We start from the raw sequence: 25,189 nt of genomic DNA, 5'->3' as shown, positions 1-25,189 counted from the left end.
GGGGGGCAAGGAGGCCAGAAAAGGGTAAAAAGCAGCAGCAGCAGCAGCACATCTTTCCGCCGCCGGAGAACTTAAATTTGGATATCTATCTTGGGTTCCCCGAAGAGGATGTGAAGGAGGCGCCGGGAGCCAGACCCACCGAGCGGCCTCCTTTTTGGGGGGCAGGTCAGGAAGAGGCTTGGGGGTTTCCTGCACGCCTGTTTGGGGGGGTTTGCAACCTTGGGCGTTGGTGGCGGGGGTCGTGGTCGTTTCCCCCCGCCGCCCAGCCCCATAGCAATCCCTTATGTGGGGCGGAGGCTGCGCCTGCCCTGATCCTCCACGCCGGGGCTGCTGCATCGGATGAAGAAGAGGCCGAAGATGGGGGATTTCTACGACCCGGAACATCCCACCCTGGAGTAAGTACCACGCTGCCTGGCTCTCAGACACGGGTGCGGGCGCACGTGTGGAAGGGACCCCAACTCGGGTTGCCCCACTTCCAGGATCGCGCGGAGGTGGGGCAATTTCTGGGGGGGGGGTACCCTCCATTTACACCTCCCTCCCCATCTTTATAGCCTATAAAGGGGGAATGGACATATATCCCCCCCCCAATAATAAACCTTTGCATTGCAAGGATTAGGCTCTACATTTCTAGCATTTTGTAATGTTAAGGGGATGTCCCACCCCATGGGAAAGTTCAGCAAGGCCTTGGCCCCCAAATATGGGGTGCCCCACAAGACCCCCCCCCACTACTCCTGGGGTGCAATGGGTGGCATTTATTTTCCCCTGGGGGCTACAGACATGGTGGAATCTCCTTCCCCTCCATACAAAGGGGTCTGTCAGGCGAAAGGCCCCCCCCCCGTTGTGGGGAGGAAAGGGGCGCGTGGGTCCAAGTGACCCCCTCTCTCCTCCCCACAACAAAAATAATAGCCCCCTTCCTGCAAGATAACGGTGGGGAGGGAAGAGCGGCTTCTCGCCACGGGCCTAAACGGAGAGGCTTCAGGCGGGGCCAGGCCTCGCATCCCCGGCCTCTCGTGAGAGCCCTGGCCGGCCCGAGGGGAGCCCTCGGCGGCGAGCGGCGGAGGGAGGAGTGGGCGGGCTTGGGAGCTGGAAGGCCGCTTCTTGAAGCGGGCGGTGGGTGGGTGTGGGACGACGGCACGCCGCCTCGTCAAATGGTGAGAGGCTGGCCTTGAACCCTCGCCTCACCTCGGAGGGGAAAAGGAAGGCGCCTGGGAGGCGAATGCCCTCCTCGGCGAGGGTCATGGCGGGCCGCTGTGTTGCTGTCAGCCATTTGTGGCCACAAGGCACCTGAAAAGGGACGCTTTCCCCTTTCCTCAGAGCGGGATTTTTTTTTTGGGGGGGGGGAATAAAAAAATATAGGGCCAGCATTTTCTCTCTCTGAATCCCATGTGTGGAGGGGCTGGAAGAGGAAAATGGGGGTGAGAGAAGATGTGTGTTTCCTTTCTTTCAGGAGGAAAGGATTAAGGATGAATATTTTCAGGAATAGGGGGCAAAAGGGGGCCTTGCCTCCCCACCACATGCTCACAAAGGGGGGCAGGAGGGCACCGCAAATGTGCCATTTTCCTCCCCCTCCCTTGGGCACCTTGCCCGGCTTGAGAGGTTATGGGTGCCGTGCCAATTATTTTGGGTGGGTGGGCTGCAACGGGGAGGAAAAACTGCCCTTGCAGTGCAACACGTGGGGAATAATAATAATAAAAAATAATAAATTTTATTTGTATCCCGCCCTCCCCAGCCAAAGCTCAGGGCAGCTAACAACAATCAAATAATACAACATTCTCAAATCATTTCACTGTAGAATTAATTCAGGGACACGCAGGACCCCTAGCAACAGGTGTTTGCTTTTCTGCACCCAAAATGGGGCCACCGAGAAGCAGGCATTAAAAATAAATAAATGCCCTGCCATAAAGGCAAAACCAGACACCAGTTGAGCAAATCAGACTTAATTCAGCCTAAAACTTCCTCCTTTGCAGGAAATTCATTGCCTGGAAGGGACAACGTTGCTCTGAAAAGAGCCGCTTTCCTGGTGGGGCTTTGGAGCGCCCATATGGGTCTCTTCAGGAATCATAATAATAATAATTTATACCCTGCCTATCTGGCTTCGTTTCCCCAGCCACTCTGGGCGGCTTCCAGGAAAATATTAAAATATAATAATTGTTAAGGGTGCACATGCCTTCTTGAAAGGTTTGGGGCGGGGTAGGCCGCATTTCCCCCGTTTTAATTCATTTAATTTAACTGTTCCCTAATTCAAAGGGGCCAAGGCAGGTTCCCCCGTTTTAATTCTTCACTTTGCATTGTGTTGGGGGGTACAGACAGATAAAACCGAAGAGTTCAAATTGGCAGGTTGCTTGGGGCGAGAAAGAATCGCCTTTAGGCGAGTGGGCTCAGAAGCCACCGTTTGCTTCTTTTGTTATTATTAATTATTTCATAAAATGTATATGCCTCTTGATGGTTTCAAAGAGCCTCAAAGCAGCCTCAGAGAGGCATTTTTGTGAGACAAGCTTGCCCCCCAAAAGTTTCTGAAATAATAATGTTTACGAGCAAGGCTGGAAGGGAGGTTTCCTTGACCGCTCTTTGGACTTCATTGTGGGACATCTGAAGATGAGAAGAAAAGGGCCATTAAATGTACTATAAAGGCTGAAATCATAAACTTCCCAGGGTGTGAATCCCATTGAACACAAACGGGGGCTCTTTCTGATTAAACATACTTGGGGTGTGCGGTGATAACCGTTCTTTATCTTTGCACCTCTTATCCCAAAATGGGTCCACAAAGAGGCAGACAAAAAAGAAAACTTCATATACAAGGAATAAACATTAGATGGCAAAATTGGACACCAGTCGCATAAATCACCAAGTCTTAGTTTAGCTTTAACTTAAACGCCCCCTGAAATGAAGCTATTGGCCACCTAAACATTTAAAGCAGAAGAACAAGTCTTGGTGCCACCACTAAGCAGGCCCTCTTGCCTGTAGCCAACACCCACACCTCTTTTTAAACCAATGTGTACGACACTCTGCAAAATAGCAATGAAAAGAGATCTCCCTGTCTTGAGGAGTGTAAAACTTAACACAGAGATGGCAGTAGCTGGTGGGGAAGGGCAAGTAGGGGAAGATTATGTGTTGAGTTCGATCAAACATTGAGCTTCCACCCCATGACCCACTTTACTCATTAACGTGTACTGGAAACAGTGAGGAGGTGGTGGGGGGGGGGGAAATCCAGTCATAACAGCTCTTTTAGCCATCCTTTTCGGAAATGCATCTTAGAAGTTAAAGGGGTAGCTAAATCCTTGTGATGCAATCTTGAGTATGAGCCCAGTTGCCTCCATTTTGAGTTCGCTAAGGGACATTTCTTACAGCCTTAGACCTTTATGTGTTAAACAATGTCGCTACATAAGACATATGGGCATTTGTAGGGCAGGAGAGATTTTGTCCTGGAGTGAGCCATGCCCATGCTTCATATATGGAAGGAAGATAACACACACACACGTATTTTTATTATTAGTTTTTCAATAGCCAAATTATAACAATAACAATCCCCCAAATTATTCAGTTATCAAAATGCCAATCAACTTCCCATTAATAAACTTCCCTTTTAATAATAATAATAATAATTTATTATTTATACCCCGCCCATCTGGCTGAGTTTCCCCAGCCACTCTGGGCGGCTCCGAATCAGTGTTAAAAACAGTACAGCTTTACATATTAAAAACTTCCCTGAACAGGGCTGCCTTAAGATGTCTTCTGAATGTCAGGTAATTATTTATCTCTTTGACATCTGATGGGAGGGCGTTCCACAGGGCGGGCGCCACTACCGAGAAGGCCCTCTGTCTGGTTCCCTGTAGCCTCACTTCTCGCAGGGAGGGAACCGCCAGAAGGCCCTCGGCGCTGGATCTCAGTGTCCGGGCTGAACGATGGGGGTGGAGACGCTCCTTCAGGTATACAGGACTGAGGCCGTTTAGGGCTTTAAAGGTCAGCACCAACACTTTGAATCGTGCTCGGAAACGTACTGGAAGCCAATGCAGATCTCTCAGAACCGGTGTTATGTGGTCCCGGCGGCCACTCCCAGTCACCAGTCTAGCTGCTGCATTCTGGATTAATTGCAGTTTCCGGGTCACCTTCAAAGGTAGCCCCACGTAGAGCGCATTGCAGTAGTCCAAGCGTGAGATAACTAGAGCATGCACCACTCTGGCGAGACAGTTCGCGGGCAGGTAGGGTCTTAGCCTGCGTACCAGATGGAGCTGGTACACAGCTGCCCTGGACACAGTTAACCTGTGCCTCCATGGACAGCTGTGAGTCCAAAATGACTCCCAGGCTGCGCACCTGGTCCTTCAGGGGCACAGTTACCCTATTCAGGACCAGGGAATCCCCCACACCAACCCGCTCCCTGTCACCCAAAAACAGTACTTCTGTCTTGTCAGGATTCAACCTCAATCCGTTAGCCGCCATCCATCCTCCAACCGCCTCCAGGCACTCACACAGGACCTTCACTGCCTTCACTGTTTCTGATTTAAAGGAGAGGTAGAGCTGGGTGTCATCTGCATACTGATGAACATTTATTGACATTTGCTTTGTTTTTCTTTTGCCACTGAATTTCACTAAATGCACATATGTAGCCATTAGCAGGGTTGACCTGCTTTCTGTTCTTAATTTCTTTTGGAGAAGGTGGCGAAGTAGCTCAGACCCTCCTTGCTTCCCTTCTCTCGGATGTACCTCTAACCCACAACCGTTTGTCTTGAATACTATTTTATTTTTATAGCACAGCTTTCATGTCGAAGGATCCCAGTGGACATCATAAACCTAATACGTCCAGCATCCCTGAAATGCAGTCACCTCTGAGGTGGAAAGGGACAGACAACTGGTGTATCTTTCCACAGAATATGGATGGGTCTGAAGAGGTAGAAAGGTAAAATTTTGGACAAGGGCAATAGGGTAAACCTTTGTTTTTGCAAAACACTACTTACTGTATCACCATCTTTCAATACCAGTGCCAAAGTATGTTTTCTACAACTTCTGAAATTAGTGTCGTGTGAAACAAATTTGAATTCAGCTTCTATTTTACTAATTCAAATCGTAGTCATGTTTTTTGTCAGGTGGTCTTTTTATGATGGGCAGTATATATATAAGTTTAACAAAGAATAACATTATGGTTTTTTCCTACTCATAAAAAGTATTGTATTTGTAAGAATGTCCTTAACAGGTAGTTACTTAACAATAGTAAATAGTGTTCAAGTATTGGGTGGGAATTATTTTTCAGAATCTCACTGGTTTTACAAGCTCCCATTCTTGCAGACTGTTTTACATTACTGCTTTGTTTTTAAATCCAAGCTTCCTAACAGTTTAGCAGAACAAGTTGGCCTTTTATTTTGGGGGTTCTGTAACGCAATAGCTTTCCACTCTTCATGGCTCCTTTTGTCAGCACTACATTGTTAGGTACATCCAAAAATATGACATGTCTTCTAAAGATGTGTGGAGATGTAATCCGAAAGATATTTCACCGTGTGGCTGGCCTCTTACATTGTTTCCTGTGTTTATAAATTACGTAGCTATACAGGGCCCAACATTATGTGAGAGCAAATATTGGATCTCTTCTTTAGCAAAGGGCGTAAAGGTGCATGTTCTTTATGAAGGCATTTTTCATTTGAGTTTGGTTGCGCTTGCATTTAAATAGCTCGTCTAAACTTGCATCTTCAACAATAGCCTCCTTTCTGCCCCTCAAAGTGCCACAAGATGTTTTAAATATGCTACGATGGTGGCATTCCTGGAACCAGATGGGGAGGGGGGAGCATGGAGCAATTTGAAAACAAACCATCATGGCTGCAGGATATTTTCTGCTTTCTGGAGAACATGGCTTCCTCCAAATAGGGTACCTTAAATAGGGCAGACACTGACAGCTTATCCACAGTAAAGCTACAGACAGCTTTCTGGCCTTTTTTCTTTCTTCTTGAAATGGGAGAGAGCGCGTTAATTTCCCCCGTTTAATTAATGTGAGCAGGTAGCGTTCTAGGAGCGCAGCTGTTTGAAACTGTAGGCGTAAAGGAGTAATTTGGAAAATTGGAGAAATGGCTAGTTGGCTTTCTCTCTTAACTGGAAGCTGGCAATCCGTTGTCCTGTCTTGTGCAGTTTTTTCTTTCTTAATGTGATTACTGCAGAGAAGGGAGTTTTAAACTAGATGGATGAGGTAGGAGGTAACTGTTCCCTTATGTGATGATCCGCAGCATTTTAGAAAGTGACAAGATCAGCTGTGTTGGCTCAATTCATTTGTATGTAGAGGAGAAACCCTTTTGCTTTGCTGTGGTTGAAACCGTTAACCTTGACCGGTTCCACAATGAATCAAAATAAGTTTGTTCATTCAGTTTGGTTATGGAAAATAATCCGTTAGCTGAAGATGCAACAAACCTCAAGTATGTAAGCCAAATTAGGCAAGGACTTTTTCTGCGTTTCTTTTTATAAACTACTAGGCTATCTGTAAACGGAAAACATCACCAAAGAAACCTGTTCAGCAAAGAGGTCTAGGAACCTGCAAAAGCTTCAGAATCACAGCTTATCTTTCCTGCCCCTTATACTCCAGGTTTATTAATCCACAGCAAGTTATTGTATTCTACTTGTAATTCTCAGAAGGAATTTGCATATCTGCTCCACGTGGATGGTTTGAAACAGCGTGAGGGAAAATCTACCGTACTTTTAATTACCTTGGTAGAGGGTTCAAAACAGCAATTCTCTTTGTAAACTGCTTTGAAGTTGTTTTTACTAACAGGCGGTGTATAATTTTTTATTAAATGAATGAAGGGGTACATTCACGTTAACAGTCATGAATCTGGACCATTAAAGAGTAATACATTTCTGGCTTGAGCCGTTCTAGTACTGTAGGTTTAGGTTTTCGCTGTAACGAGCTAAAAGGATTATTTCCCTTGAATACAAGTCCAGCCTTTCTCACCCCTGGGTCCCCAGATGTTGGACTACAACTCCCATCATCCCTAGCTAGCACAACCAGAGATCAGGGAAGATGGGAGTTGTAGTCCAGCAGCCTCTGAGGACCCCCAGGTTGAGAATGGCCGTTGGGCTGTTAATTATGTATGTAAAGGAAATAAATTAATACTCTTTATGATTAAGTGGTTTGGTATAAGAGTAATGAACACTTCATTGTGGAGCTAAAATCCAAAATGCAGTTGGGCCATATCTTAAGGCTTAAAAGTTAGGGGGCATGGGAAGGTCTGTTGAATTTGAAGTGGTCCAGTTCAGTATAGCTCCTTCACCACTCTTCCCTAAAAACTTATTCATCCTCAATGTCATAAATCTGCCACACTTCATATTTCCCATTGTAGTATCTGAAAAAACACACTATTTAATAACCCGAAGTACACGCAATAAGGGGATGAATGCAATATGTTCGTTCGTTCATTCCTGTTGTGCTTAACTTTATTATTATTGAATTTTAGACAGTTAACGGAAGCAAATATTGAAGTCAGCCTTTGGTCATAATTTAGCTGCATCTTTCGTACAGAACCTACCATCACAGGCTGGATTTGGACTACTGTTCTGTTGTCGCTGGTTTACTGCTGGGGTGACCATCTGAAGGGTTTCTGTGTGGATAATTGGACGCTTAATCAGACTCTACTACTGTAGATTCAAGGGCGGTTTGAACATCCCAGAGTAAGATTAGTGTGGACAGTTCTGGGGTGCTTGGAAAGATTATACACTACCTTTTCTGCAAGCTAGCAGTTGAGGCAGCTTGGTAGTGAAAATACAAAGCAGCGTAAATACAAAATGATAAAATAGAAAGTAGCAGCCACTGTAGAAAAAAGCTGTAATGTGGATAAAATATAACTCATTCCTCCCCCACCCCAGTAACATAGCACACATCAGTAAAACAATTCAGCCATCAGAAACTCCCATCACAGCCCAAAACAGTTTAGAACAGAATGTCCTTAAGCTTTAACATTTTCACTTTGAAGGGCTGTGGCCCAGGCACAGCATTATAAAAAAATTAATTAAAAAATTACCCTCCCTTCACCGCATGGTCTCAGGTTACTACTATTTAAAATACAGTGGTACCTCGGGTTAAGTACTTAATTTGTTGCGGAGGTCCGTTCTTAACCTGAAACTGTTCTTAACCTGAAGCACCACTTTAGCTAACGGGGCCTCCTGCTGCCGCCTTGCCGCCAGAGCACGATTTCTGTTCTCATCCTGAAGCAAAGTTCTTAGCCCGAAGTAATATTTCTGGGTTAGCGGAGTCTGTAACCTGAAGCGTATGTAACCCCAGGTACCACTGTACAAAGAAATCATTTTAAACAAATAATCAAGAGAATAAGGTGGCCCCAGAATATACCTCTCAGAATGTCAAAAGCCAGTGTAAAGAGGTGGGTCTTCAGCATATGACAAAAGCTACATGTGGAGGGGAAATTCCACAACTTGGGGCCTGCCGCAGAGAATACTCTGGCTTAAAATACACTTTAGGGGGGACCAGTGTTGGAACTGGGATAGAAAAGCTATTTACCACATGGCTCCTGGAACCTGTGCTGTGGGCACCAAAACAGAATGCTTAGTCACATTTTTTAAAAAAAATTCAGCAACATTTTCATAAGCACGAACTAATACTGTTCTTTAACCAGGTAGAAGAGCGCTTGAATCACTTGGCTCATGTGCCTCTTTAGGTGCTCTACTTCTGCGCGAATCAGCTGGTTCATGGGGCAGCGCAGCGCCAAAAGAGGCGTACCTTTTTGTGCCCTGCTGCCCCTCAGACCATTTGCAGCCACACCAGCCATCCAGATGGAGATGTTAGGCACCAAAACTGGCGCTCAGACATCTCCACCTCCTCACGAAAGGCCGGTTCCCTGTGGCAAAATGTGCCTGGCCCCTGGCAGGCACAGTGGGAGGGCAGGGCGGGGAAAAATGGCGTGCCAGAATTCAGTGTGGAAAAGCTTCCTAGGACTAGGTTGCTGAACTCTGCTTGCTGGCTATGCAGGAGGTTATGAGTTGGAATGATAATGAAGCTGATTATTGGAGCAAGAGAGGCTTCTGCCCTAAGGTAGGGGTGTGAAACTTGTGTATCTCTGTTGTTTTGGTACCCCTAACTGCCATCAGTCCAGCCAGTGTGGTCAGTCATCAGGGATGATGGAAGTTGTAGCACAGCAACAGCTGGGGTGCTGCAGTTCCTCTGTCTGCTTTAGGGAAGGGACGTGGGTGGCGCTGTGGTCTAAGCCACTGAGCCTCTTGGGCTTGCTGATCGGAAGGTCGGCGGTTCGAATCCCCGCAATGGGGTGAGCTCCCGTTGCTCTGTCCCAGCTCCTGCCAACCCAGCAGTTCGAAAGCATGCCAGTGCAAGTAGATAAGTAGGTACTGCTGCGGCGGGGAGGTAAACGGCGTTTCCGTGCCCTCTGGCACTCGTCACAGTCCTCCATGCGTCAGTAGCAGTTTAGGCCTGCTGGCCAAATGACTGTGGACAAACGCCGGCTCCCTCGGCCTGAAAGCGAGATGAGCTCTGCAACTCCATAGTCACCTTTGACTGGACTTAACTGTCCAGGGATCCTTTACTTTTTATCTTTTACCTTTTTACATGCTTTAGGACAAGCTGGTTTTCAAGCTCGTTGCTGCCTTTACGACTAAAAGATTTTATACGACTAAAAGTAGTAAGCTAAGAGATGGTTAACAAATCAGCGACCCAGGCATCCCCAGGAACCACTATCGCATACTTTGGACTTGTGACAAAGGTTGGCTATGACCAGGCTAGGAGATGGAGAATGTGTAATTTGCATGGTCTTTACAGACTGAGTTTACATTCTGTGTGGAGTTGTCCCTCAAATGCGGAACGTAAGCTCTGTAGGGGCAGTTTGGTTGGAGTACAGAAGGAAATGAGGTGGTTCAAGTAAAAAAGTCCTTTGAACCTTTTGGAAGAAATTAAGACTTCTCAAACGGAAGCTCCACAGCTGCCATGATTTTGAATCACTTTAGAAACTTATAGCTAGTGCAAGTCTCTCGGACAATTTTGTGTCCCTTGCGGGTTTATTTTCCAAACCTCCTGTGGATATGTCTTTTCTTTTCTTCCCCACGGAGTGGATTATTGGTAACTTTAGCCCTCAGCGAAATGTTTTCCTACTTGCAGAACACATTTACGTGGATAAAGACAAACAGAGCAAAGTTGCTTCCTCAATTATTTTATAATCGTAATGCATCAGGGAGACAGTAATGGCTCTGGAAAAGAAAGATTTGTTTTACACCTGCACCTCTTCACCATCACTTCCTTATTAAGGAAACTAATGATTGTCTCTGAGGGCATTAAAGTGAAGGGAGGAAGGCTTGGCTGCGGTGGCGTGTAATCTTTCTTTTAAAAAAAGAAGAAGAAAACTTGCTTGGTAACGCTGCCCTTCCCAACTGAGCTAAGATGCCACTTCAAAATGTACCTTACATAAACTGGATGCATGGATAATGTTGGGCTCAACTGATGTACCAAATTTGGGTGGGTAGGTGGTGAATGTACTAGGGACAGGCCTTCCTTTTGCATAATTTTTCCTTTTGCCTAAAATGAAGATGGGTGTGTTTCTGCACGTGTGCATATTAACATACACATACTTGGTTGGAAAGTGATTTCACCCTCCTTTTTGTGTCTTGTCACATACTTCATCCCCAATATCTCCTGTTAGTTAGCCATCTGCATCTGTGCAAGGTATTGCAGCAAAAAACCTGGTCCTAAAGTTATTAGGCAGTGAAAATGTAGCTGCTAAAATATACCTATGAAAACAGATAAGGCTAGAAGGAACTTTCATTTATCACAGGCATAGGCAAACTTTTGGGACTACAACTCCCATCACCCCTAGCTAACAGGACCAGTGGTCAGGGCTGATGGGAATTGTAGTCTCAAAAAAACGTACGGAGGGCCGGGTTCGCCTATGCCTGATTCATCCTTTCCTGTTAAATGCTTGTCCTAACAGGAGAGGCTTACTTAGGAAGTAAATTCTGAATTAGGAAGCAGCCATCAAGAATTCAGCCTCTTCTGCCCTTTAAGATTAGCATGAAAGTTGTACAGTGGTGCCTCGCAAGACGAAATTAATCCGTTCCGCGAGTCTCTTCGTCTAGCGGTTTTTTTGTCTTGCGAAGCAACCCTATTAGCGCTATTAGCGGTTTAGCGGCTATTAAAGGCTTAGCGGTTTAAAAAAAGGGGGGGAAGCAGGGAAAAATCGGAACACTCGCAAGACGTTTTCGTCTTGCAAAGCAAGCCCATAGGGAAAATCGTCTTGCGAAGCAGCTCAAAAACGGAAAACCCTTTCGTCTAGCGGGTTTTCCGTCTTGCGGGGCACCGCTGTACACTTGAAACATTCTCTCATCCCATCCTCTTGTGGGACAGTGTTTAAGACCAGCCACCGCGCCGTCGGAGCACGGTTTCTGTTCTCGTCCTGAAGCAAAGTTCTTAACTCAAGGTACTATTTCTGGGTTAGCGGAGTCTGTAACCTGAAGCGTATGTAACCCGAGGTACCATTGTACTTCGAATTTTACCCTTGGTGATGGGAAGGTAGTGCAGATCCTGAACTACTGTTACAGAATATTTACAGTGACTCACCTCCATTAGGTTCACTACATAGATTCCTCAAGAAGGTATAAACTGCATAATTTGACCCAAAGGCAAACCCGGCATCTAAACAAAGGGACTTTTCAGCTGGTGTGTAAATCAAGTGAAAAAGCAAGTGATGCTTTTTCAGCGCTCCTTTGCTCAGAATCCCTTATGCTTTTAAGGCAGCATAATGTAGTTCTGTGTCCTGCTTGCTTTCATTTTGGGGGGGGGGGGTAACAGTTCTTATTTGCATGCAAACAGCGCAGCCTCTTCTGTAGCTTTGCAAGGGTTTCTACTTTCTTTTTTCTCTGCTGCCATTTCATCGCCAGAGTATTTTGTTTGTTGTATCCACAGCAACCACCTCAGATGCAGAACAGTACTGTAAAAGTCAATAATCTTGCCTTTTATGCTTGCCTAGGGAGATGACTCCCTGACCTCTCCGTGCTCAGGAGGCCTTCCTTAAAACTTGGCAACCTTCCTTAGCCCCAGAGAATCGTTTTAAGTATAAGAACGCCTGGTTTAACAACCTATGCACACGTTCATGCGGCCAGTTTTAGTTTGCAGTGCTGTAGCTGGAACATTCTCACAATTCAAAGACTTGGCCTTTTGCAGTTTTCTGTCCCCTTCTCTCTCCCCCAACCCCTTGTTTTTTCAGAATGCAAGTAGAAAGAGGTTGTATTGGAAACAGCTGCCGTGCGATTCTGAGCATGCAAAGTTCGGAATAGATCTGTCTGGCCATATGTTTTTTACTAAGCAACTCTGTTCCTAATGCTGGTTGAAACATTTGAAAACCTCGCCCTACAAACGTCTTTCTGAAAACAAAAGGCTGCAACACGCATGAAGTGAAATTTCTGTGCTTTGTATAGTCTTTCTCTTCTTCCCTCGTTTACCATTCATTAACAATATTCCACTTTTGGGTTTCAACAAAAGTTCACAGAGCAGTTAGCCAAGTGAAATGGAAACCCATCTTTAAAAAATTAAACAAAAGCTAACAATAAGTAACCTAACAGTAGGTGAGTTCTTCTAGATAGAGAAGTAATTTTTAAAAGCCTGGTGGCATAAAAATATATTTGCACCTGTTTCAGAACGGAGCCAAATCAAGTAGGGGAATTTCGTGTTCCATAATTCCAGGGCAACATCAGAAGCAGTTCTAGGATGCATCTAACATTGGTTCTACTTGGATTAATTCTAGTTGGATACAACCTTTAGTCTGGTAGATGACATGCTTGCCCCCAGTATGAGGAACAGTGTCAGAGATATGAAAACTAGGAGCTAAATGGCACCTTAAACCTAGGTTATGGACGCAACAATGGAATGTCTAGGTTTGCTTTTTTATAACAGGAATTTATAACAAGCTGAAAATAAATGAACTGCAGCTAAAATCTTATGTTCATTTTTCACATGGTCTAGTCCTTCTCCTACCCACCACCCCTAATATTCTTAAGAGGGTCTCTGCTCCAGTGTTCAGAGAGCAGTGGCGTAGCGTGGGTTGTCAGCACCCGGGGCAAGGCGAGTAATTTGCGCCCCCCCCTGATGTTGCGCCCGGGCCCCCTGCACCCCCCCACGCTACGCCACTGGGGCTGGGGGCGAGCGAAGGAGCCAAGGACCCCCCCAAAGGCTCAGCAGGAATTTATTAAATTTATTATTTGCGGAGCCCCCGTGGGCCGAGGCAGCCGAAGCCCCCTCCCCTCGGGCGCCTCCCCGCCCCCTCCTCTCCTTGGGCTGTAGGTGGAGCTCCAGATCCGGGCTTGGTGAGCGCCTCTCCTCCTCCCGGCCGGGTCCGGGGGCTTCCAGCCGTGCTCCGTCCTCTGCCCCCCCCCCCCGCGGCTGAGACTTGCGCTGAGAGCCGGAGCCAGCGGCACCCACTTCTGCCGGGAGACCCTCGCCCGCCTGCCGGCTTCCTCTCGGAGGGTTTTGGGGAGCGCAGGGCGCGGCGAGGCCCCTCGGAGCTCTCCTCCCTCCCAGTCGGCAGAAGCAGCCGCCGCCTGTGGCTGGGCCGAGGGGATGGCGTCGGGGTGCGGAGGCTGCCCGTGCCCGGCCAGGCGTCGGTGGCGGCGTCAGCGCTGCTGCAGCGGCTGCTCCTCCTGTGAGCAGTGAGTGGAGCGCAGCCGCAGCGGCGGCGGGAGGCGCGCGCTAGGGCGCAAGGCTGGCAGTGGCGGCGGGGAGCCCGGCGGAGGAAGGAACTTGTCCCTTCCCTCTGGACTCGCGCCCCCCAGATGTTGCGCCCGGTGCGGCCGGCACCCCTGGCACCCCCCACGCTACGCCACTGTCAGAGAGTAGCCGGAAGTGGGGAGGCAGAAAAGGGTCCTCCTTTCCTTCCACTCCACAGTTTTAATCTGAAATCTTAGGTGCAGCCCTGCGCCCAGAGCTCAGAAACTGCTTGTGCTAATGAAATTCCCTGTCGCAGAATGCCCCTAGAACAATGGGAGTTTCAAACACTGTTGTGGTATCCTGTAGGAGGGAATCATTGGCTGATCTTAAGGCTTTGAGGAAGATCAAAAAGGTCATGCACACCCACATAGTTATGTAGAAATGCAAATGACAGGTTCAGAAACACAGCATGCTTAGTGATCGGATTTGTGCAAAATAAGCAAATATACATTTACTCCACAGTTGAAACTTGGAATGTAAGCTAGCTGTTTGCTTATGTTAATACAGGGGAATCCCCACTTATATGAGGGTTCCATTCCTGGCATTCCCACGCGTCATTGCTGCGCACGCAAGTGGGGATTCCTCCGTTCCGCCCCCTTTCGGCGCTGAAAACTGCACGTGTCAGCAGGACACAGGTGAGGGGATGCCTTTATTGCAAAGTAGCATGTACACCGATGATGCTATATCGCATAGCTTACCTTTCGGGTGGCGCTTCTTGGGCCCTCTGTTGCTGTCTAGAAGGCATCATTGGAAAGCTTTGTTGACATCCACAGAAGCAAGTTGCAAGACAACCAGTGATTTATGATTAGCTTAGAGCTGGTTGTGTTTATTGCACGAATGTGAAAGAGGGGGAAACTGTGGGTTTTGAGCCTGGGTGTGATGGAACTGGCAATGATGACCCTGTGCAGAATTCTCCAAAAGACGTGAGGCAAATTGAGGATCCTGGGATGCCTAGCTGCTGTTGAGGTGTTTCACAAATGACAAGTACAGTGGTGCCTCGCAAGACGAAATTAATTCGTTCTGCGAATTTTTCGTCTTGCGAAGCACAAAATCCCATAGGAATGCATTGAAAATCAATTAATGCGTTCCTATGGTCAAAAAAAGTTCAAACAAAGCCAAATTTGGTACAACAAGAGTTTATTAAGTGCTCTTTAAAGTCACACATACTGTAAAGAGCATTTCAAAATTCAAACCCAGATTTTTTTAAAAAAAACAGCAGAGTTGCCCAATGGTCACAGAAAATCATAAAAATGCAGGGGGGGGGGGGAAACAAGCTTCCAGATTCTTGCAAACCCCTCCCCAACTGTTCCCCCAGCCACCCAGCACACAGAAATTCAAATCCAGATTTTTTAAAAAAACAGCAGAGTGGCCCAATGGTCACAGAAAATCATAAAAATGCAGGAAAAAAACACACAAGCTTCCAGATTCTTGCAAACCCCTCCCCAACACCAAGTCCTTGAATTCCAAACACCCCAACCCAAAATCCAACCCCCCCAAAAAAAGTTTTAAAAGCTTAACTTACCAAATGGCTGCAAAAGAAGTTTTGGAAAAGCTTCAAAAATCACCAAAGTCTTTAGAAACCTCAAAAAAGGCTACTATGTCCACTGCGTTCTATGAGTTGCTCCTCGAAGTCAAGTCGCAACTGTATTAACGGTGTTAAGAAAAAGGAAACAAACCTGCAATACGTTTTCGTCTTGCGAAGCAAGCCCATAGGGAAATTTGTCTTGCGAAGCAGCTCAAAAACGGAAAACCCTTTCGTCTTGCGAGGCATTCGTCTTGCGGGGCACCACTGTACTGTTACATGGCTGGAATGCAGAGGGTGCATTTAGATCATGATTAGACCATCTGATCATATCATAGCAAGTCTCCTAAGGGAAGAAAATGTGTTGTCGAGATTTGTCTAGCAGTGCCCACTGCTATGGCAACAGCATGGCATAGGATGGCTTGCCACAGTAGTTCAGACTTTCTCAGTTGTGAATCTGCCAGGAAAAGGGGGTGGCTGGATGCTGTTGCTGTTTTGCAAGCTTTGCCAAGAATGGTTGGGTGTAAAAGAGAAGATGCTGCCTGGAGCCTTGCGTTGCTTCTAAGCTGCCACTTGGACATCCAGCGTTTACCTGCAGGGCACAGGTTCAGGCTAGCCCTCCCTTGTGAGTTGTTGAATCAGGCCTTATTGCCTTCTGTTATCAAGGTAAAGGACCAGGTGGAAGAGTGGGCTACCTGCATTTAGTTCCAAGGCAGTTGTTGGGGCTCTCCTGAGCTACAGGCTGCTATTGGATTGGTCACCTGCCCTATTGCTCCTTTTGTTGCTGGCCGCTCTCCAATCACAATCTCTTGAGCTCCTCCTGCTCAGGGTTTTCCCGTAGGGCCTTGACTTAACCAGGCAGCCTCTACAAGTCTACTTGAATTTGCCTAGACCGTTGCACCTTCTCAGGTAATAATAATAATAATAATAATAATAATAATAATAATAATAATAATAATAATAATTTATTATTTGTACCCCGCCCATCTGGCTGGGTTTCCCCAGCCACTCTGGGCGGCTTCCATAGAGACCAAAAAACACTAAAATATCATACATTAAAAACTTCCCTGAACAGAGCTGCCTTAAGATGTCTTCTGAATGTCAGGTAGTTGTTTATCATTTTGACATCTGATGGGAGGGCGTTCCACAGGGCGGGCGCCACTACCGAGAAGGCCCTCTGCCTGGTTCCCTGTAGCTTTGCTTCTCGCAATAAGGGAACCGCCAGAAGGGCCTCGGCACTGGACCTCAGCGTCCGGGCAGAACGATGGGGGTGGAGACGCTCCTTCAGGTATACTGGGCAGGTTGCTGTCATTGTCATCTCTTAGTACCTCCCATCTCCCTATTGGTTAAGGGTGGCCTTTATTCTGGCCAGGAGCTGTGGGACATTCTCATGGCTCATGAGACGCAGAGTGCCTTACCTGGGAATGTCACGCAATTGGACCCCTAAGGCTGGCACAAAGCACTGCCACCCCAGGGTTTAGCTTGAGGTTGTGTTGTTGTGCCTGAACAGTTCGCATCTAGTCCTTCACCGTCTTCCAACCCTGCTGTCAATCTCCTCCTCCTCCTCCCTCACAGTGTTCAAAATTCTCCAGGCGCATTTTGCACCTAGCTTTCGACCTCTTGCGATCAACTGAAGATGCCTGGGTGTCAGGACAGGACCTGACACCTCCACTATCTGGAGATCATTGGATCTGGACTGTTTTCACACACTAATACACCATTCTGTAGAATTCTATCACTTACATTTTATCTGCACAGTCAGAATGAATTTCTGGAACCAAATCGCTTTTTCTGTGCAGCCTGGAGCAGGAGCAGTCACCATGAAGAAAGAGGTCGGAATAAGCGAATATATGTGTGGACTGTTCCTGGGTCAAGTGACTTTTTTAACCTAGCTCAAGGTTGTCATCTGAACTAGCCAGATGCTTAACTGAGAATCAATCGCAGCCAGTCCATCCTTTTGAAAAACAAGACTTTAGAGCCGTCTTGCCCTAAAATGGCAACTAGACCTTCCATTTTGGTGACTGTAACCTTGGTTTTAAGGGGCCATTTGGCACCTAGCTTATATATATGAGTTTTGAACACCGCGCAAAAAGAGTGTCCATACAGATGGGATACAGATCCCTTTCTAACTGCCACACCAGAGAACTTCTCCTTGTCCTTTTTTCTAAGGCTTGGGATACACAAACGTTTTTGAAATCTAGGTGGAGTTGCCAGTGTCTCCTCGTGAGGACTGTTTGGAGCCTGAGTTGATGCTTGCCGTCAGCCGAAATATTGTGCCAGCCGCTTGATACCCAGAGCTTACAAAGAACGAGAAAGCTAAATTACGCTTAACCTACTATGCTGTATAAACAAACCTTTTATTCAGTTAAAACCACAAGTGGTATCAAATGCTTGCTGGCTGCTGGGGTGGTTCTTTGTTTGGAATAATGTGTTGTACAGCCAAGAATATAATCCTGAGGGCAGCAAAGAACAGTACTATTCCTTTCCAAAGGTTGTGTTTATTCACAGGACGATGATTGGTTCAACAAGGCTTGAGTCATCTCAGTGTAAAGCTTGTGTAAACGATTTTAGAATGGAGAAAGGAATACTCCAGGTTTCAACAGAGACTTGGCCATAGTTATACGTATATTACTTCTTGCTTTGGTTATAGAGAGGGAAATGAGTTTGTTGCATGGCTCTGCGATGGGGTGTCTCCCACACCCATGGGAACTTTTTAATGAAGTGTTTTCCCGGTTGTGGCTGTTGATTTCTACATCTTTTTACAGGCTGCTCCCCAATTTTCTAATTGTAGGAGAGAGAGGCTTTATACACCTACATGCACACACTACGGGCCACATCTGTATATGCTAATTATTCATGTATCAGCCAATCTTGCTTTCTCTTTCACACACCATCACCACCAGACAAATTTTGTCTTCAAGGCTGGTCTTCCCTTACTCGTTTCCTGCTTCATTTTTAACCGGCCCTCTGTAATGAAAAAAACAAAACCCCACGCATCCGGGGTCTATTATTCTGGTGAAGGCTGACTTAGGTTTACACATATGGGTAAAGGTAAAGGGACCCCTGACCATTAGGTCCAGTCGTGACCGACTCTGGGGTTGCGGCGCTCATCTTGCTTTACTGGCCGAGGGAGCCGGCGTACAGCTTCCGGGTCATGTGGCCAGCATGACTAAACCACTTCTGGTGAACCAGAGCAGCGCACGGAAACGCTGTTTACCTTCCCATCGGAGCGGTACCTATTTATCTACTTGCACTTGGACGTAGGTGGGCAGGAGCAGGGACCGAGCAACAGGAGCTCACCCCGTCACGGGGATTTGAACCGCCGACTTTCTGATCGGCAAGCCCTAGGCTCTGTGGTTTAACCCACAGCGCCACCCACGTCCCACACATATGGTTATTTCATAGCAATTAGGTATGCCAGCAAGTAGGGCTGGGCGATACCTGGTTTTCAAGATTGTGATATATCACCAACTAAACATCACCTAGCCCACCTAGCAGTTCGAAAGCATGTCAAAGTGCAAGTAGATCAATAGGTACCGCTCCGGCGGGAAGGTAAACGGTGTTTCCGTGTACTGCTCTGGTTCACCAGAAGCGGCTTAGTCATGGTGGCCACATGACCTGGAAGCTGTACGCCAGCTCCCTTGGCCAATAAAGCGATATGAGCGCCGCAACCCCAGAGTCGGCCATGACTGGACCTAATGGTCAGGGGTCCCTTTACCTTTACCTAAACATCACAATATATTGCAATGTCTGCAGATAAAGATGTAACTATGTAGAGGCGAACAGCAACCTGTGCTAATACTGAGTTGCATACTTTTAAAACAGGTACAGTTCTTAGCCTCCTTCCCCAGCAGTTCTGTTGGATCTTCCTGCTTTTCATGGGGTAAGAACAGAGAAGGCCCCCCCCCCCAAAAAAAAACAAAAAAAGAAGGGGATGCTTTGGGGACAGTGGTACAGTGTTACCAGCTGCATAATTGCTCGTAGTAAATTAACGTGCCATTTATTTCACTTAATCCTGGAAAATAGCAGTAATTTTATCTCTGGGCACATTAGCAAGTAATTATCCAAACATGATAAAACTTGAAAGTCATTTTGCCTTTTTTAAAAAAAACAAAACAAAACACCCCACTAGCAACTAATAGCTACATCTATCAGCTGCTGAGTGACAGCAATGATAATTTAACAGCTGAATTTAATTATGGTTGGGGTTTATTGCTTTTTTAGTAATCTCTCATTGATGATCTTGAACAGCTCTTGGGTTTCCTTAATATCATGGAAAGGGATATTGCCTGTCCTGGCAAGGAATCTGTAATTTTGTCTAATGTGGGCTGCCCACACCATTACATTCCTATGAACATTGGTGTTAAAGAGAACTTGGGTGGGTTAATGATTGGCAGGAAGACAGGGCTCTTCTGTCCCCCTCCCTCAAGTTTATGAGTATTGGCATAATGTTTTCCTATAGTTGTGAAATATTCTTCACTTGCCTTTGTTAAAATTCCGCAGAGGAATTTTAGTTTGGCAAGCCTTCCGGCAGGTAATTGTCTAAATGCGGGACATTTTGACAAGTTCTTGATTTGCCAGTATATTTGAAATACTAACTAAAAAAAAATTAATCTTGTCAGGGCATGATACTAAAAGTCCATGATACAGCAAACTTGATGAAGTGTGCATGCACACGAAAGCTCATACCAATAACTAACTTAGTTGGTCTAAGTTGCTACTGAAAGGATATATATATATATATATATATATATATATATATATATATATATATATATATATATATTTGTTTCGACTACGGCTGACCAACCCGGCTACCTACCTGTAAATTGATGAAACTAAGCAAGTCTGGGTCTGGTCAGTGCTTTGGGTGAGGGAAACTGCCTGGGCCCCCTTTGCATCCCATCTTGAGTCCACCGTGGGGAAAAAGTGGGATATAAATTCTATAAATCCACTCAGAAAACTGATTATTATTATAAAGTATCATTTTGCAGGATTGTTCGTGTTGGTTTTCCTTTTATTTCAGACGTAAAGAGTTCCTGCAAAATGCAGACGTAAAATGACCACATTAAAAAAAATGCACCTTCTGGGTTTGTTTGTTTTTTGGTAACTTTTCCATATCATAGTTGATGTGTGTAGCTTCAGTCTGATGGAGGTGGCCTGCCACAACAGTTATGCAGCCCTTGTAGATGCCACAAACTGGAAAAGATGGTGTATTCTTGCTACTTTGGATGCAGTTATTCTCAGTAGTAGAACGTGTTAAATTTTTCACAGCAAAAGCAAAAATAGCTTGTCTTTGAGGAATGCCTACTGAAATTTTGCAGGTTCTGTGGAATGACACAGTCTAGAACAGGGGTAGGCAACCTAAGGCCTGGGGGCCGGATGCGGCCCAATTGCCTTCTCAATCCAGCCCGCGGATGGTCCAGGAATCAGCGTGCTTTTACATGAGTAGAATGTGTCCTTTTATTTCAAATGCTGGGTTATTTGTGGGGCATAGGAATTCGTTCATTTCCCCCCCCCCTCCAAAATATAGTCTGGACCCCCACATGGTCTGAGAGACAATGGACCGGCCCATGGCTGAAAAAGGTTGCTGACCCGTTCTCTAGAAACACCTGATTCCTAGTTCCACTACCTCTTTGGTCACCTACATGCTCCTTAATACTCCGGTGAATGATCTATTTCCGACAAAAAATAAGTCTTCTGGGAGATATTTATGTGATGCCTTTTCATTTGTAAGCGGTCGATGAAACCTCTTCCAGAAAACATGGGTGTTGCTGGAATATAGCTATGTTAGTGCCATGAAAATAATCTTCATACGTTATTCCGCTTTAGTTGTGGTCAGTGTAGTTGCACCTTGTGACTTTCATAACATGCATAATGTCTGGGCATTGCCCCCCGCCATTCAAACCAAAGGTTTACACCTTGACATAGAGAAGATGACTTTTAACCAACACGCAAATACCGTATTTTTCGCCCTATAGGGCGCACCTCGGTTTTTTTTGGGGGGGGGAAATCAATAAATAAAAACTTATCCCCCCCCCCCAGCCGCGGGGCTGGGGCGGGGGAAGCCCGAGCTTCCCCCGACCCCAGCCCCCAGAACAGGCTGCTATCCGCAAGCCTTGCGAGTCTGGCGGGAGTTGCCGCCAGGCTCACACGGCTTGCGGACATCTGCGCGAAGCACGGGGTGCCCTCCGGAGCACGCCCCGTGCTTCGGGCTGCAGGCTGCTGCCCGCAAGCCTTGCGAGCCCGCGGGAACTTCCGCCGGGCTTGCAAGTCTTGCGGATAGCTTCCTGAAGCCTGGAGAGCGAGAGGGGTCTGACCCCTGGAAATTGCCCCTCCTTCACAAGTTTAGTGAAGTTTTGCATGCCTTTGTGTAATTGTGCGAAACAGTTTGCATGTGCAGTGTTAGAAACTCAGATATATCAGATCGGCACCAAACGGCTCCTTAAACCAGGGTTGTTGTTGTTTAGTCGTTTAGTCGTGTCCGACTCTTCGTGACCCCATGGACCAGAGCACGCCAGGCCCTCCTGTCTTCCACTGCCTCCCGCAGTTTGGTCAGACTCATGCTGGTAGCTTTGAGAACACTGTCCAACCATCTCGTCCTCTGTCGTCCCCTTCTCCTTGTGCCCTCCATCTTTCCCAACATCAGGGTCTGTTCCAGGGAGTCTTCTCTTCTCCTGAGGTGGCCAAAGTCTTGGAGCCTCAGCTTCACAATCTGTCCTTCCAGTGAGCACTCAGGTCTGATTTCCTTAAGAATGGAGAGGTTTGATCTTCTTGCAGTCCATGGGACTCTCAAGAGTCTCCTCCTGCATCATAATTCAAAAGCATCCATTCTTTGGCGATCAGCCTTCTTGATGGTCCAGCTCTCACTTCCATACATCACTACTGGGAAAACCATAGCTTTAACTATACGGACCTTTGTTGGTAAGATGATGTCTCTACTTTTTAAGATGTTGTCTAGATTTGCCATCGCCTTTCTCCCAAGGAGCCTTTCTCTCCTTCATGGATCACTGCCTTGCCGTGGCGAAGGGGCTTGAATAACTCAGAGAAGCTATGAGCTATGCCGTGCAGGGCCACCCAAGATGAACAGGTCATAGTGGAGAGTTTTGACCAAATGTGATCCACCTGGAGCAGGAACCGGCAAGCCACTCCAGTATCCCTGCCAAGAAAACTCCATGGACAAAGACAACAGGCATATAAAAAACCAGGGTTACAGTCACCAAAATGGAATGCCTAGTTGCCATTTTGGGGCCAGGCAGCTTGAAAACCGTATCTTTCAATACGACTTTTGGGTTTGTGAAATTCGTCTGGTTGCGCGGATAAAATGCAACAGATGGGATTCTACAGGATGTGTAGCTAGTGTGTGAAAAGAGTCGAGATCCAAGCATCCCCAGATAGGCACCTCCAGATGGTGGAGACGTCAGGCACCATCCTGGCGCCCTGGCATCTTCACTTGGCCACAAGTGGCTGATAGCCAGGTGCAAAATGCACCTGGCAAATGACTACATGGAATTGGCAGAAATGACTGGCAGAATCCGAGACCAGGGAGAAGAGTCGGTGAAAGAAGACTGGAAGAAATTTAAAGACTATTTACAGAAACATTGTAAAATTAATGAATGTTAGAAGGATGTTGGATAGAAACTAAGCGGTTTCCAGCTGTAATGCTTTAAGAGATATGAGAGGGAAAAAAGGTTTCACAAATGGGTAAAAGTTTAATGGTAAGGATTTGCTGAACTAACAAATCGAACTGGAATACAAAGAAGGGAGGTATGAGGAGGTCCAAGGAAATAAGTGTATGGAAGTTATGTTATTGAAAATTAATGTGTGTTTTTAACTGTTTTTTTATTTTGTATGTTTATTTTTCTTTTTTTCTGTTATATCTTAAAAACTTTCAATAAATATATTTTAAAAAAATCAAACAAAAAAACAAAATGCACCTGGCAAATTTCGACTGCTGGGCATGTGCATCTGGTGAGAAAAGGGAAACATCTCCCAGTTGCTAAAACAGCAGATAGATGCTCCTGTTGCATGAAATTGCGGCAGCATGTGGCTGAAGAGGTGCGTTCTGAGACGTTGGATCAGATTGGGAGGGTTTCATCTAGTTTTTCGGAGACACTCACAAAGCCAAATCTGACTCTGTAACGCCATTATGTTTTCCTGGTCACTATGTGAACCCTTTCTTTCTGCGGTTACACACAGAAGGAGCCCTGTCAAGTTCTTTTTTTAAAAAGAAGGTACAGTGGTGCCTCGCAAGACGAAAAGATTCTCTTCGTCTAGCGGTTTTTTCGTCTTGCGAAGCAAGCCCATTGAAGGATTAGCGGATTAGCGCTATTAGTGGCTATTAGCGGCTTATCTGCTGATCGGATCAGCTGATAAGCGGCTTAGCGGCTTAGAAAAAGGGGGGGGGAAACCAGCAGGAACTCGCAAGACATTGTCGTCTTGCGAAGCAAGCCCATAGGAGATTCGTTTTGCGAAGCACCTCCAAAACGGAAAACTCTTTCGTCTAGCGAGTTTTCCTTCTTGCGAGGCATTCGTCTTGTGGGGCACCACTGTACTCAAGCAGGAATTATTTCTTGCATTTATTTATTTGGCAGGTGTGAAAGGCATAAAACAGTGGAAGTTTATGTTTATCTTCGAATGTTTTCATGCAGGAAAAACAGAAGCTATCGAAAATGCTGTTGAGATGCTGGTACTGCTTGTAGTATAGTATCTACCATAGAATTTATTAACTCACTGAATGCTATCTTCTTGCATGGAGCTGGCCTTTTGTTGTTGAATGGCTTGCTCTGGGCCTGCAAAGCCCAACGAGACATTTGTTTTGCTTCCAGAGCTACCAAATCACCACGGCTTGGCTTGGCGGCTTGTCACTTTGCTGAGTTGTACGTGCTCTGGTGTTCTTGTTTCCGTCAGATGATGTTCTTTAGTAATAAAACAGTTTTTGAGAAATGCTGATTTTACAATTAAAAACTGTTCCGTATGTAAAAATTACAGGAACGTTTTGTACCTTGCCCATCTAGCTGGGTTTCCCCAGCCACTCTGGGCAACTTGCAGCATATCTAACAACATAATAAAAACGTCAAGCGTTAAAAATCTCCTGATACAGGGTTGCCTTCAGATGTCTCCTACAAGTTGTGCAGTTCTTTATCTCTTTGACATCTGATGGGGGGCATTCCAAAGGGGGGACACCACTGTTGAGAAGGCCCTCTGCCTGGTTCCGTGAACCTTTGCTTCTCAGTGAGTGAACCGCCAGAAGACCCTCAAGAGGAGGAACTCAGCGTCCAGGCCAAATGATGGGGGTGGAGACTAAAATAACTTCTATATCTTAGTATGCGTCTTACTGGAGTGCTTGTGTTAACATTCCTGGAGCCATTGTGGTTGCACTGGAGACAGATACCAACGTAACTGCTAAATACTAAATAACACTATTCACTAAATAACAATTCAAAGTGTTGGTGCTGACCTTTAAAGCCCTAAACGGCCTCGGCTCAGTATACCTGAAGGAGCGTCTCCACCCCCATCGTTCTGCCCGGACGCTGAGGTCCAGCGCCGAGGGCCTTCTGGCGGTTCCATCATTGCGAGAAGCAAAGCTACAGGCAGAGGGCCTTCTCGGTAGTGGCGCCCGCCCTGTGGAACGCCCTCCCATCAGATGTCAAAGCGATAAATAACTACCTGACATTTAGAAGACATCTTAAGGCAGCCCTGTTCAGGGAAGATTTTAATCTGTGATATTTTACTGTATTTTTGGTTTCTATGGAAGCCGCCCAGAGTGGCTGGGGAAACCCAGCCAGATTGGGGGGGGGGTACAAATAAATTATTATTATTATTATTATTATTATTATTATTATTATTATTATTATTATTATTATTATTATTATTATATTTACTTACTTACTTACTTACTTAATTAATTATTTACTTACACCTTAGAGCAGGCTTTCCCAAACTTGGGTCTTCAGCTGTTTTTGGACTACAGTGCCCATTAT

At 46.1% G+C, this 25,189-nt stretch overlaps 1 protein-coding gene and 1 long non-coding RNA gene across 5 annotated transcripts in view; one reads left to right on the top strand and one right to left on the bottom strand.

The window, feature by feature from the left end:
- The first annotated feature begins 198 nt into the window (after positions 1–198).
- SETD2 (SET domain containing 2, histone lysine methyltransferase) overlaps positions 199–25,189 on the top strand; it is a 95,882-nt gene continuing 70,891 nt past the window's right edge. For all 4 annotated transcript variants that reach the window (XR_014000747.1, XR_014000748.1, XM_081163429.1 and 1 more), the window contains exons 1-2: positions 199–395; positions 4,748–4,894. Coding sequence is in view for 2 of the 4 variants with exons in the window: in XM_081163429.1 (XP_081019555.1) it covers positions 340–395; positions 4,748–4,894 (203 nt within the window). In the remaining 2 variants the exon portion in view is untranslated. The remainder of the gene's footprint in view (positions 396–4,747; positions 4,895–25,189) is intronic.
- The window catches only part of LOC308569766, a 4,947-nt gene continuing 3,546 nt past the window's right edge, over positions 23,789–25,189 (bottom strand). The window contains exon 3 of the long non-coding RNA XR_014000827.1: positions 23,789–24,124. This is a non-coding gene — a long non-coding RNA (uncharacterized lncRNA). The remainder of the gene's footprint in view (positions 24,125–25,189) is intronic.

Source organism: Podarcis bocagei, assembly GCF_964188305.1.
Source record: "Podarcis bocagei genome assembly, chromosome: 12".
Lineage (NCBI taxonomy): Eukaryota > Metazoa > Chordata > Lepidosauria > Squamata > Lacertidae > Podarcis > Podarcis bocagei.
This window is presented reverse-complemented; position numbering and strand designations above follow the sequence as displayed.